Genomic DNA, 13,662 nt, shown 5'->3' on the forward strand with positions numbered 1-13,662 from the left:
ACTACCCTTACTAGTTAAGAATTTATCTGATTGGGTACGACGACCTCTACCCGTTATCAACTGTGCTACTTGCTTCGCTTTTATCACTTTGTAAGACTTAGCCTCTACCCACTTCGTGAAGTAGTCAATTGCAACAAGGATAAAACAGTGCCCTCCAGTTCCTGATGGGCTTACATTTCCAATGTTGTCGATTCCCCAGGTTAAAAATGGCCAGGGTGACGTCATGGTGTATAACATAGAAGGTGCCACATGCTGCACATTTGTGAATATCTGATAATTGTGACAGTGCCTGACATACTTGCAACAATCTGTTTCCTCGTTGTCTAATAATTACCAAGCCTTATGATCTTACGGACTAACATATGGGCATTCATGTGTAGCCCATCTTCACCGTCATGGACTTCCTCCATAACCTTTTCAGCTGTCAGTTTATCGATGCATCACAACAAAACACCTTGAGCCATCTTCTTATACAATTGCCCATCATCGGTCCTGATGAATTGGGCGGATAACATTCGCAGAGCGTGCTTCCCACGCATGGCAAGGTCGGAAGGATATTCTCCTGTTTCCTTGAATTTCAAAATGGCGGTGTACCAGGGTTCGGTTTCACCTTCCTTGGCATCATCAATTGCCTTCACATAGGCAGGTGACGATCTTCGTTCGACACATATTGGCATATTGTCTATGTGGTCGGGAATATTGATCAGGGCATCTAGCTTGGACAACGCATCTATAAACTGATTTTCCTCTCTCGGGAGGTGAATATATTGAATATCCTCGAAGTAGTTTTCCAATTCTTCAATTCTGGTTTTATATAGGGCCAAACTTTGGCTCTTAATGTAGATACCCAGTATCTGCACCTCTCATTAGCACCCAATATAGAACGAGCTTCTATCAAAGGGATTGTATGACGAACCCCGATAACAAACCAAAACATCTCCTTGTTCATGATCAATGACGGAAGGCAAGCCCATTCCCCACAAAAAACATCCCATCACCAAGTGTCAACCTCTCACCAACAGGCACATCCCCGTCTGCGCCTTTACCTTCCTCGAGCGAAGGACGTCAAAGAACCAATGGATCCAAGCCAAAACAAAGGCGAAAACCAAAGCCAAAGCCAAAGCCAAGCCCCAAGCCAAAATCAAAACAAAACCAGATTGAAACCCTTCTCGAAAGGCCAAAATCCCAAAAAGCACAAACAAATGTCTAACAAAATGTTGGGCTAAAGCCAAAACAAAAAATGAAATAGCGAAATTCAAATTCGCTATTTCCACAAATTCCAAACGACGAAATGCAAAACCGTCACTTTTCAAAAATGAAATAACGGAATTCAAAATTCGTTATTTTTCCACAATTTCAAATGACGGAATTAAAAAACCGTCCTTTTTCAAACAAAACCAAAATAGCGAAATTCAAATTCGTTATTTTCCCACAATTTCAAATAACGGAATTAAACCGTCACTTTTCAAACTTCGGACCAACAAGTCCAACACCAAAATACAAAGTCCAAGACCAACAAGTCCAAAGCTCAGGACTCATGAGTCCAAAACACCAAGTCCAGGACCAACAAGTCTAAAGCCCAGGACCCATGAGTCCAAAACACCAAGTCCAGGACCAACAAGTCCAAAGCCCAGGACCCATGAGTCCAAAACACCAAGTCCAGGACCAAAAAGTCCAACACACCAAATCCCGGACCGACAAGTCCAAAACACCAAACAAGTTAGTCTAAAACACCAAGTCCAGGACCAACAAGTCCAAAGCCCATGACCAACGTTTCTTCCCTCCAAACTCCGGGATCAACAAGTACAAAACACAAAAACACCAAAACCTGATGTCAAAAAGCTAAAATAATAGCTCAAGACTCGTCAAATAACAACAAACCCAACACTGCTTCACCCTTAAGTCCTTCTAGAGAATGTTACAGGGAGACCTATCATGGATCCTGGGGATTCCCCTCAAGATCATAACCAAAACCGCTTCACCCCCAAGTTCTTTCGGAGACTGCTACAGGGAGACCTATCTAGGATCCTTGGGATTCCCCTCAAATCATAATCAAAACTGCTTCACCCCTAAGTCCTTCTAGAGACTGCTACAGGGAGACATATCTAGGATTCTGATGATTCCCCCTCTCAAGCTCAAAATATCACACCTTAACCTTTAAGGTCCAGACATGGGAATTTGATCCCACATTATTTACCAACCATTTCGTGCTCAGGCCACATCAAGCTTGAGACCCCATTCCGCACCACATTACAAATGTAATCCATCGGCCTTAACACCACAAATACAAACTAAAAATTTTTATCTGTCGAACAAACCATTTATTACAAGGCTCCACATTTCATAATGTCGAAGCCATTTTCACCTTGACCCAGATACGGAGTCTTCAAAAAACATTGCTCCCTGGAACGGAAGATGCACATTTCATTCTTAGAGACCACTTTTTAGTGTGCTCACGTAACAAGAAACCTCTTCACAAATTATGCCTCTTCGATTCATGATCAAGAGGGATTTCTATCCAATCAACCTTCGAGTCACCAAATGAAATTCACCGTCATGACCCTCAGCTCCATATTTTTATCTGCCAAACGAACCTATTATTACCAAGCTCCACATTCCATAATGTCGAAGCCATTTTAACCCTGACCCAGATAAGAAGTCCTCGAATGCTTTGCTACCGAGAACGGGACATACCTAGTCTACCCTTAGGGTCCACTTTTTAGTGTGCTCACGTGATAAGGAACATTTTCACAAATTACACCTCTTCGATTCATGATCGAGGGGAATTCTCTCAAATCAATTTTTCGAGTCACCAAACGGCTTTTACCGTCGTGACCCCCACACTTTAAGGTCCTAACATCTCGCTTAGGCACACACATTCAGAACTACGATCTGGTTTGATTTCACTTCACGTGAATACGTAGGCAGTCCTTCAAGGACACAACCATACCCCTCAAAATCACTTTAAGGTCCTAACAACTCGCTTAGGCACACACATTCCGAACTACGATCCAGTTTGATTTCGCAAACACGCGAATACGTAGGCAGACCTATTATAAGGGCACAACCACACCCCCCACACACATTCAATTTTCACACCTTCAATTTACAACCCATTGCACACACACGCAAAACTACGATCTGGTTTGATTTCGCAAACACGCGAATACATAGGCAGTCCTATTACAAAGGCACAACCGCACATCCCTTTCAAAATATTTCCAATTTTCAATCCTCAATAACCAGCTCAGAACTACGATCTGGTTTGATTTCGCAAACACGCGAATACGTAGGCAGTACCCCACCAAGGACACTGACGTGACCATTATTTGAGCATATTTAGTCCCCGAATTAGCCTCGTCCCTATGCTTTTTAGTGCATATTTGGGTCATTTACTATCCTTAGTCCTTTGTTTTGCATATTCTTTGAGGTTTTGTTTCCTTGGTAGGAGAGGAGTGCAAACCTTGCATTTTCATGGCAAAATAGAGCTAAATTGATCGAATCTAATGACCAAGCATCAAAGAGAAGACAATACTAGAAGGCCTTTGTACATATTATAGTAGATGGGCAATGATGGAGAAATCCTTGCATCCCCGACTAAATCCCAGAGGATTATTGGACGAAGAGAGGAAGAAAAGAAGAAAAGGAAGGCTGTGACGAGATCCGCTCGTCCAGCGTAGGAAGACGCCACATCTATGGAGTAAGATGATGATAATGATGATATGATGGAGGATTAGCAAACCTTGGAGGCTCCTACATTCTTTCACCCCTCTTATGGTTTGTCTACTTCTTTTGTTTTCTTTATTTTATTTTGATCATTTGTTTGTGGAGTCCTAGCAACATGGAGGACTAACACCTTGGCATCTTTAAGGTGTTCTTTTCATTGTTCCCACTTGTAAAATCCAAATGACAATTTGTAGTTTCATGCATTGCATTCCATGTGCATAAACTACCCGAAATTCAAGACGTTAGAAATAATGTCTATATTGGTTTGGGGAAGTCCATGCATATGCATCGGGAGCTAATTTAAATTATGCTCTCTGCCATAACAAAAACACATGCATCATGTAGTGTAGCTTAATATAGTTTGCATTTAGTTTATAAATCAAGCATCATGCTTGCATAATTTCCTATCGTATTGGCCATTGAGGACAATGCCCATACTAGTGTGGGGATGGGAAATTCTAACTTGACTTTTATTCAAAAATCCAAAAAAAAAAAAAAAAAAATTGAAAAAATCAAAAACATGTTCATTTCCTTTTTAGTGTAGTCTTGTATATATTATTGTATATATTGTGTTTGTTCACTCTTGTTCACATTGATTGACTACGCCACATCCGAGACATGAGGACATGAAGACCGCATGGTATGATCTTCCCAATCTTATTTTTCCTCTTGATGTTAATGACTATGTGGCTTTATTTTGATTGATGCGGTAAAAACAATGTGAATTTAGGATTGCATTTAGATTATTTGGCATACTAGTTAGTAAAAGCATATACATTAGGATGTATAAATGTTAGTTGCATCATGGCATGTAGTTTGCATGTTAGAAAAATTTTGCGAAACCGTCTACTTGGGAAGCTTGACAAGTGTATATAGGCCCTAGTAGATGCTTTTTCTTCTTAAGACTTTGCTTGTTAGAATACTTGTAAAACACCCTAGGATGTGTCATGCTAGTATCCTTTGACCCATGGATTAAGGCCTAGTTAAGAGTACCTTGTTATGTGATAACTCCTTGGCTACCGTTTATTCCAAGGTGACCCTTGAAACCATGCAACCATCATTCATCCATGTTCTACCATATTTTTGTCATCAAAGGGAATGGGCACAAAAAGAAATTATTCAAATTTGAGTTCAAGAAATGAAAAGAAAAGAAAAGAAAAAGTTTGCAAATTCCATCAAAAAGAAAAGAGGAGTAACAAAAATGAAAACTCCTATGCTTCAAATATAAGGCACCCTCACTACATATGGGATGACTTTGAAAATGTTCAAAAGAAAATGCAAAAGTTGAAAGTTGTCAAGTATTGAAATACCAAAAATCAAAAGAAACGGCAAAAAGAAAGTGTTCTCAAATGTTATATGCCACAAGAAATTGGGGGGAAAAACAACAACAAAGCAAACTCCCAAATGAAACTCAAATACTATCGATCCCTTTATCCATCGTATCCATTTTTGTGCATGGTAGAGAGGGGATGACCCTTCTTCTTGTCTAGGCAAGAGGGGGAATTCCGCGATCCTCCAGTGTTTCTAACACCATAGGGAGTCTATTTTTGACAAAAGCATTTAACGATTGAGGACAAAGGTACCCTAGCTTGACACAACTTGGAGGTGATTTATTGGTATCCTTCTAGGCTTAGTAGTTTGAAGAAATTGCATCTATGAAGGAGTGTGTACCCTTGAATTGCTTCCCCTTTAGATAATTACCGCCACTTAGATGAGGAAAGTGGCTATTCTTTTTGTAGATGCATCCATTACTTGATTTTGTGTACTTTAATGATTGGATGTGTCGCCATTTTGGCAAGACCCACCTTCCCTTGCAAGAAGGCATCCTACCTCATGGTTGTCTTGTTGTGAGTTAAAGGGGCGGAGTGAGACCCGCTAATTGTCTCATATCGGTTATATTATTAGGATAGTTTTAATAAGGGTCCTATTTTTGTCACCTCTTTACTCGGGATGAGCAAAGGTTCGGTTTGGGGATATTTGATGTGACCATTATTTGAGCATATTTAGTCCCCGAATTAGCCTCGTCCATATGCTTTTTAGTGCATATTTGGGTCATTTACTATCTTTAGTCCTTTGTTTTGCATATTCTTTGAGGTTTTGTTTCCTTGGTAGGAGAGGAGTGCAAACCTTGCATTTTCATGGCAAAATAGAGCTAAATTGATCGAATCTAATGACCGAGCATCAAAGAGAAAACAAGACTAGAAGGCCTTTGTACATATTATAGTAGATGGCCAATTATGAAGAAATCCTTGCATCCCCGACTAAATCCCGGAGGATTATTGGAAGAAGAGAGGAAGAAAAGGAAGGCTGTGACGAGATCCGCTCGTCCAGCGTAGCAAGACGCCCGTCCAAGACTGTAAAGATCCGAGCGTCTTTGCCATAGGGACGCCCGTCCAACCACGCTCCGATCCGCTCGTACAGGCATCAATCCGCCCGTCCAGCCACCCCATAATCCGCTCGTCCCGACCCTTGAACGCCCGGATTGTCTTACAGGCCCATACGTCCTCTTCTCCCCTCCATTAAATATGCGCATATTTTCGGAAGACTAGCAAAAAGGAAACTCGCATCTTTTCTGAGAGGAGCGATTCCTCAAGGACTTAATCGTCATTTAAGCCCTTAGTAATCACTAATTTGTATACCTAATCTCCACTATAAATACCCCATTAGTCTAATTAGATTAATCATGTTCTTCTTATCAATCCTTAGTGTAGTTTATATCATTCTAATCACTTCTTAATCTTGTAATCAACCTCTAATCAAATATTAATACAAATCTCATTTCCTTAATTTCTCTTTTGTTCATCTTTTATTTTAGGTAATTGAAGATTATTTGGGTTATTATTGGGAGATTGACAACCTTCCAATCATTCATCAAGTACTTCTATTATTCTTTGCTTTATTTTGGAATCATCATTAGGTATAATTATCGTAATCCCTTTTTAATTATTGTTAATCATCTTCATTTATTCATCATGTTTTGCCTTGTTAATATGATTGACAACCTTGTTAACATGCTAAACTTGATAATGAGTGAGTAGTTTCCTTAACTAGGGTTAATGGGTAATTAGGGGAAACCAACATGGGGGATGATTCATGCTTAATTTAATATGTTTTCATAATTTATTTGCTTGCTTGTTGTGATCTCAACTTATGCACATGTTATGTTTGATGAAATGCGAGCCTATGAATCCTTGCATTTTTTACCCATCACTTACCTTTTCAATGAGACTTGTAAAACATAAACTAACTCGAGTCTCATTAGACCATGCATATAGTTGAGTAGGGAGGATTAAGTCGACTTGTAGGTGTTGTACAATCTAATCGATTCGGCTCCGGGACCCAAACCTTCCTAGGATTGTAAGATATAAACCAACTCGATCCATCACAATAATAATTGCTTGCTTATAATTTGAGAATATGTTTGTATGATCAATTCCCATGAATCTCCTATGATCCCATGACACCCTAGTGCTTTTAATCAATTGTTTACATCTCATTTTAATCATCTTGCTTGTTTACTTTTATTGCTATTTAGTTTAGTGATCTTCTCATCTCAACCCAAATCGTGACACCCCTAGACACCGCTACTTGCAATCGAAAATCCTACATCAATACCCGTCTCTTGGGATCCGACCTTTACTTGCCTCTTTACTAATAGTGGAGTTGTTTGTGAAGTTATAAATATTGTTTTGGTCTAGGTGCTCCTAACGACAAGTAACCGAAAATTAAGCTCCAAGTGAGTCCGACCAGACATAACCGCACACCCATTTCAGTCTCAACCATCATCATCGATCCTCAAAAGCAGCCCACCAAGTTGCAAACTTTAATCTTATACCTCTCTACTGGGGGCTTCTTTCTTAAGACGTCACCCATTCTCTGTTTTGTCAAATTCCCACCTTCTCACTCTGGGGGCTTCTCTTTCAAGACGCCACCCGTCCTTTATCCTCAAATATCTTTTGAGTCTGAAATACAATCTAAAATAAACCACCTTTAGTCTAGTGCTTGGTTCGGACGATGATAAAGTCTTGGTTCCGCTCTCCGAATCATCATACCTCGAGAAGGGATCTCAAGTAAGCAAACAAGGGCAAAGATGTCTGGAGAAGATAATCAATTCGTGTTCCCCAGCCGAGCGTACCTTCTACTCCAGGGATTTGATACGCGTTGTCACCCTTTCTTGGCTAGGAGTTGCACTTACATGTGCAAAAGTCTGTCAGAGTCACCCTCGGGTTGTGTCGATACTGAGTTTGTATCACATTCACGACCGCTTGTTTGTCAGTCTGTTAGTGTTTGTCTGTGTGAGTCAATGTCACAACGGTCACATGTCTCCGATCTGTCAAATCACGGATCTACGAGCATCAAATTCCAACACTTAACAGATTTTAAGCTTCACAACTTTCGAAACCTTTATCTCCCCTCGCGTGAGATATTACATGCTGGTTACTTATATGCTAATCGCTCACATTCTTATGTGCTTACGTGCTTATATGCTTGCATTCAACGTGCTTGTCTATGCGACTGTAGATTTGTGTGGTCACTAACCATGCAGGTAATCTTGAGAAGACAAACTCACTCCAACTGAGTACTAGGTTATTCCCAACATACGGCGACTCGTCAAGTCCAAGGGGTTCAGCCACATCCATTACATGGCATACGCTATCTCCCAACGAGCAGCAACTCATATCCCCGGCTAGTCCTGAGAAGTTTCTAACTCCCCAGCAAGTGCAGATTTTCAAATGGGAGTCCCACGGTTCTTTCAAAGATCCTTACAACATTGTTCGTGACCCTGACGCAGCGCTCTCCCTAAATGGTTTTCCTGAGAGCCTTGCTTATATGATTCATCCCCATGAAGCTCGTTTAGGGCGCCCATCAAGTTGGAGTTCGTTGCCCCTAGCCGAACCTAACAACGTCAACCTGGTTGAAGTCATTTCTAGACAATATCTTGGAACAAGCCCGATGTTTCAGGCTATTTTCCACAGTCGATCATTCGAACATAGATGGCTGGCGAACCTTACAACGCATATGGCTAGCGAGCCTTTGTCCGCAAATAAGATACAACTCAAGGACGTATCCCAAAGATGCCTCCAGTACGACTCCTTTTCACAAGCTGGTGAGCCTTTGTCCGCAAACAAGATACAACTCAAGGACGTATCCCGAAGATGTTTCGGGTACGACTCCTTTTCACAAGCTGGCGAGCCTTTGTCCGCAAATAAGGTACAGCTCAAGGACGTATCCCAAAGATGCCTCGGGTACGACTCCTTATCACAGCTGGCGAGCCTTTGCACGCACGCAAGATACAACTCAAGGACATATCCCGAAGATGCCTCAGGTATGACTCCTTCCTATGGCTGGCGAGCCTCAAAACGCACCGCCTTCAACACCGGCTGGCGAGCCTTTGCGCGCAAATGATTCAAGGACGTATCCCGAAGATGCCTCAGGTATGACTCCTTCTTATAGATGGCAAGCCTTTATAAGTAGTCTAATGGACTTTAAAAGACCCGCATCGGAAGTCGACAGACTCTAAAATGTTCCCGACGGCAGGTCCTTGACTCGAATCCCCGAGTCGCCTCGACGTCGCCCTTCCCGACGGCAGGTCCTTGGCTCAAACCCTTTTGAGTCACCTCGACGTTGCAATGGTCTTCAGGTTGTAATCTTCGATTGACCTGGAGGCCATACTTTGACTTTCGCCCTGTCCAAGCCTCAGTCAAAGTGGGGCTCAGAGATACCCGAGATCGCACCTTCCGAAAACCACCCGATGATGATCGGACTATAACGTGTTTTTGATATGCGTGCGTGGATTGGCTATACATGAGACGGTTTAATGCACTACTCGAATATGAAAAATGATTTCAAAAGTTTTCTAACTTCATTTGCATTAAAATAACACTATTTAGAGTTAAAACCGTCTTCCGACCCAAAACCGACTCAGAAACCCGCAACTCGAGTCAACCTGAGTCAACCCAAGTCAACCCAAATCTCGAATGTCCAAAATAATGCCATGAATGTCTTCATCATGCCATTTGTATTAAAATGACCCTAATTAGAGTCAAAACTGACAGCGAGCCAAAAACCGACTCGAAATTCAAATCCCGACTCACACGGGTCAAACCCGAGTCAAAGACACAAAATACCTACCCCAAATATCACCCAAGAGGAATATTACACGGCTAAGCAAACCTCAAAGACCACAAATCACAACCAACAAAACATTGGTTAGAACAAATGCATAATCCAAATTTGCGAAAGGGACAATACACCCACTTGTATCACAAGGTAGCTCGCGCCTCTTTAGGGTGTCTGCTTAGCCTCTAAGCAAACTCAACCGACCTACCATCCCACATTTCTCTATAAATACCAACCTTCACACACCATAAACCTCACGCGAGAGTCCGCCCATCACATCTCCCTTAAACTTCTATACTCGACTTCCTAAGTCATAAAATCGACACGTGTTTACGACCTACCGATCGTAAACACAAGCCTTACACATTTTGTTTGGTACCGTCGCCATGCATTCGACCGACCCATTTGGCCAACTCAATTCATTAATCAACATGTTTTAATTAACATATTTTCAACATATTTTCAAAACAAAATCCTTTTTAAGGCACTCTTTTAAACTTCTTTGATCGTGAGTAGTCGCTACGAGAAAACCGTCTCTAAAGTCGTCTACGTCGCAAACATCAATACACGTAAGTTTGAGGGTGTAAATATCTCACTTATTTCATGTCTCTACTGTTTTTATAACTTTATAAACATGAACAATGCATAACACGATTCAAATATAGATTAGACGAGCCAAAACCGAGTTTTGGCCCGAGACAGAAGCCTTTTGCTATGCAAAGAGGCTCGCGCCTCTTGTGGGTTATCGGGTCAGACTCATCCGTGTTCATTCTCGTCTTTCCTCTTTATTTCTTTCTTATTTGTAATCGGATTTTACCATTTCAAATGTTCCAAATCATTTTTATGACAAATGTTTTAGCCATAAATTACAATCACCCTTGGTTTCATATACCATGACGGTTAAATCCGTGACTCGGTGATATTAATTGGTTAATTACATTTTAAAGGAAATTCTTTTCTTTTATTTACCATTTTGATTCATTTTTATGATAAACATATTTTGACCATTACAAAAATCATCCTTGGTTCTGTGTACCATGGCGGTTTATTCCGTGACTCGATGATATTATTTGGTTAATTACATTTTAATGGGTATTTTAACACCCTTTTCTCTCATTTACCATTTTTTCTCATTTATTTACATTTGCAAACATATTAGTCATGATTCATAATCACCCTTGGTTCTTTATACCATGTCGGTTTAATCCGAGTACGGTGATAAATATCGACTAATTACAAAGAAATGAACTTAACATAATTATTTCAAATCAAACATTTTCCTTTTACCATTTTATTATGCTTTTCAAACTTGCAAATTCGACAACGAATATTAATAACACAATAGTAATTATTCCAAGTCATGCAAATCATACTTACAAATCATTAATCACAAAAAACGATTTTAAACAACCTTTTAAACAACCAGGAGATGCTCCTTGGGTCGGCTCATGGCTCGCGCCCCAAGCGGCCGTGTGTTTCCATCTTTCAAAACCAGGGCAGAGCCCTTTATCTCGCCAATAGGCTCGCGCCTTAACAGGGCTGCATGGCACTGTTCTGTCCCATTTTGGTACTTGTCTAGGACGATCCCGATTACGGTTTATCCGAATACGTGGCGGATCAGATTGACAAGTTTACGTTTTTCACACTTTGTCATTTGACACCCTTTTTCAATAAATGGATCGTGTTAAGCATCGTAACCCGAACTTGGTAAATGGATCTTTAATTTCCGTTTTCACATGTAAATCAATCTAAATCCAACTTGACATCTTATGGTTGATTTTTGGATTAACAAACCGACTTAGAAAGCTCACATGTTAGGTTGACACTTTTGGACGTGCATTCATGCATTTACACCGTTTTATCAACTTTTGCACTTAAACAACCATGATCGATCAGTAGAGGCCGCTAACGCGGGCGGGATTGGGTGTCCGATTAAAGGGCTTCCCAATACGTACCCTCACCCCTTACTTAGAACCTTTGGATAGTGGATGGCCTTATCCAGGGCGTACGAGAGTCATTTTATGCATAGAATGCTAAAAGGGGGACGAGTCCTTATCTTTAGTACCTATGTCAAACACCGCTTTTTGCCTTGGTTGACCTAGGTATAAAGTGGATTCGAACAGGTTCCAAGCATCCCACAAATGCTTGGTGGTGACTCCGAACATCTCTGCATCGTGTCGAGACCTTTACCGAGACGAAACCGACCGATCTAAAGCGATCTGGTCGAAAGCATTTTTACGTCACCGACCGTGGCTTTCAGACCGCTGCATGTCCATAGATTGGCTTGGCGTGCAGGTGGCCCGTGACCGCAGATTGGTAGGTGGCCCAAATCCACAGACCGGCATGTGGCCCACGTCCACACTTAATTTTCCATGACCCACTCACTTGATTGATCACAAGGGACGAGTCTCCATGTACCAGCAACTTCTTCACACCCAAGTCAAGAGCACTGCGTAAACCAAGCAAACATGCTTCATATTCAGCGGCGTTGTTCGTGACATTGAAATCCAGCTTGATGGACACGGGCACGTGTTCACCTACTGGCGAGATAAAAAGAATGCCCACTCCATACCCCATGTAGTTCGATGCTCCATTGAAATACAAATCCCATACATCATCCTCGACGTGAACCACGTCTTCATCGGAAAATGACCAAGTGTCGACGACTTCTGTTTCTTCGATTGGATTGTCGGCGACGAAATCGGAAACTGCCCTGCCCTTGATCACTTTCAAAGGTACATACTTGAAATCGAACTCTGATAACATGAGGATCTATCTTGAAATTCTTCCGATTAGCACTGGTTTTCTAAACAAGTACTTGATCGGATCCATTTTGGAGTAGACACTCACACTGTAGCTAAGCATGTAATGTGTCAATTTCTTCGTTGCACAGACTAGGGCAAAACACGACTTTTCAAGAGGTGTATAATTTACTTCATAGTCTAAAAACTTTTTACTGATGTAGAAAATAGCTCTTTCTTCTTTGTCAACTGTTTGGGCTAACATAGCCCTTATTGCTGTATCCGTAACAGTTAGATACAATGATAACGGCAGCCCGGCTACTGGTAGGCTTAAAACTGGTGGAGAAGACAACACTTCCTTTATTTTATCGAACGCGGCCTGACATTGGTCATCCCACATAACATGTTCTCCGACCTTCAGTTTCTTAAAGATCGGCTCACAAATCATTGTCAACTTCGCGACGAAATGACTTATGTATTGAACTTGATACCGTCGTCAGGTACCAAAAATAAATACCTAAGTACTCCTAACAGAAGCTAGTGGTAAGAAGGGTCGATCTCCACAGGGAGTCAAAAATGAGACTTATCTGCTTTAAATTAGTCTAAGAGTAACGGGGGTTGGAGTATGATTTCTAAACTAAGAGAGATAGCAAGAGAATTTGAGCGATAAAAATAAAGGGATTAACAATAAAGAGAGAGAACTAGGATTGTCGGGTCACCAATGAATGTCAGATAATTGCAGCTAAGGTCACAGATCGGTCACTTGTATCGGTCTAAGAGGCAACGAATATCTCCTTCTGGTCTCAATTCACCCTAAAACACTATTAGCTTAGCTTCCGCCCTCACTAAAGCATCCTAATGTTCACTGCAGGTCTCACCCCTTCCAACCTTCCGGTCTAGGTCAAGGCTTACCAAATAAATTAGCTAGATGCGTCGACTCAAGCAGCTAATTATAGTTAATTGCAGTGATTAACAACAAAGACGTGATTTTAGCAACAGATCTGCAAACTTAATTAGCAACTAACATCAACTCATTGGATCCCCTAAATCCTAGCAGGAGAATTAGCTAAACATA

The 13,662-nt window shown here is 41.2% G+C and overlaps 1 protein-coding gene across 1 annotated transcript; it reads right to left on the reverse strand.

The window, feature by feature from the left end:
• Positions 1 to 440: 440 nt before the first annotated feature.
• LOC141601799 (uncharacterized) lies at positions 441 to 13,035 on the reverse strand. The gene is made up of 3 exons (XM_074422103.1): positions 12,665 to 13,035; positions 12,265 to 12,559; positions 441 to 854 (listed from the first exon to the last, which is right to left on the reverse strand). The coding sequence occupies exons 1-3, from the start codon at positions 13,033 to 13,035 to the stop codon at positions 441 to 443; spliced, it is 1,080 nt and encodes a 359-aa protein (XP_074278204.1).
• Positions 13,036 to 13,662: the final 627 nt, after the last annotated feature.

This window comes from Silene latifolia, chromosome 9 (assembly GCF_048544455.1).
Source record: "Silene latifolia isolate original U9 population chromosome 9, ASM4854445v1, whole genome shotgun sequence".
Classification (NCBI taxonomy): Eukaryota; Viridiplantae; Streptophyta; class Magnoliopsida; order Caryophyllales; family Caryophyllaceae; genus Silene; species Silene latifolia.

Bases quoted from the DNA above. Each gene is read 5' to 3' on its own strand.
- LOC141601799 (XM_074422103.1), bottom strand. From the start codon at position 13,035: ATGATTTGTGAGCCGATCTTTAAGAAACTGAAGGTCGGAGAACATGTT. The intron at 12,560-12,664 runs GTACTTGTTTAG...GATCAAGGGCAG, and splicing joins TCCAAAATGGATCCGATCAA to GGCAGTTTCCGATTTCGTCG. The intron at 855-12,264 runs GTACATGGAGAC...TGAGAGGTGCAG, and splicing joins TGGGTGTGAAGAAGTTGCTG to ATACTGGGTATCTACATTAA.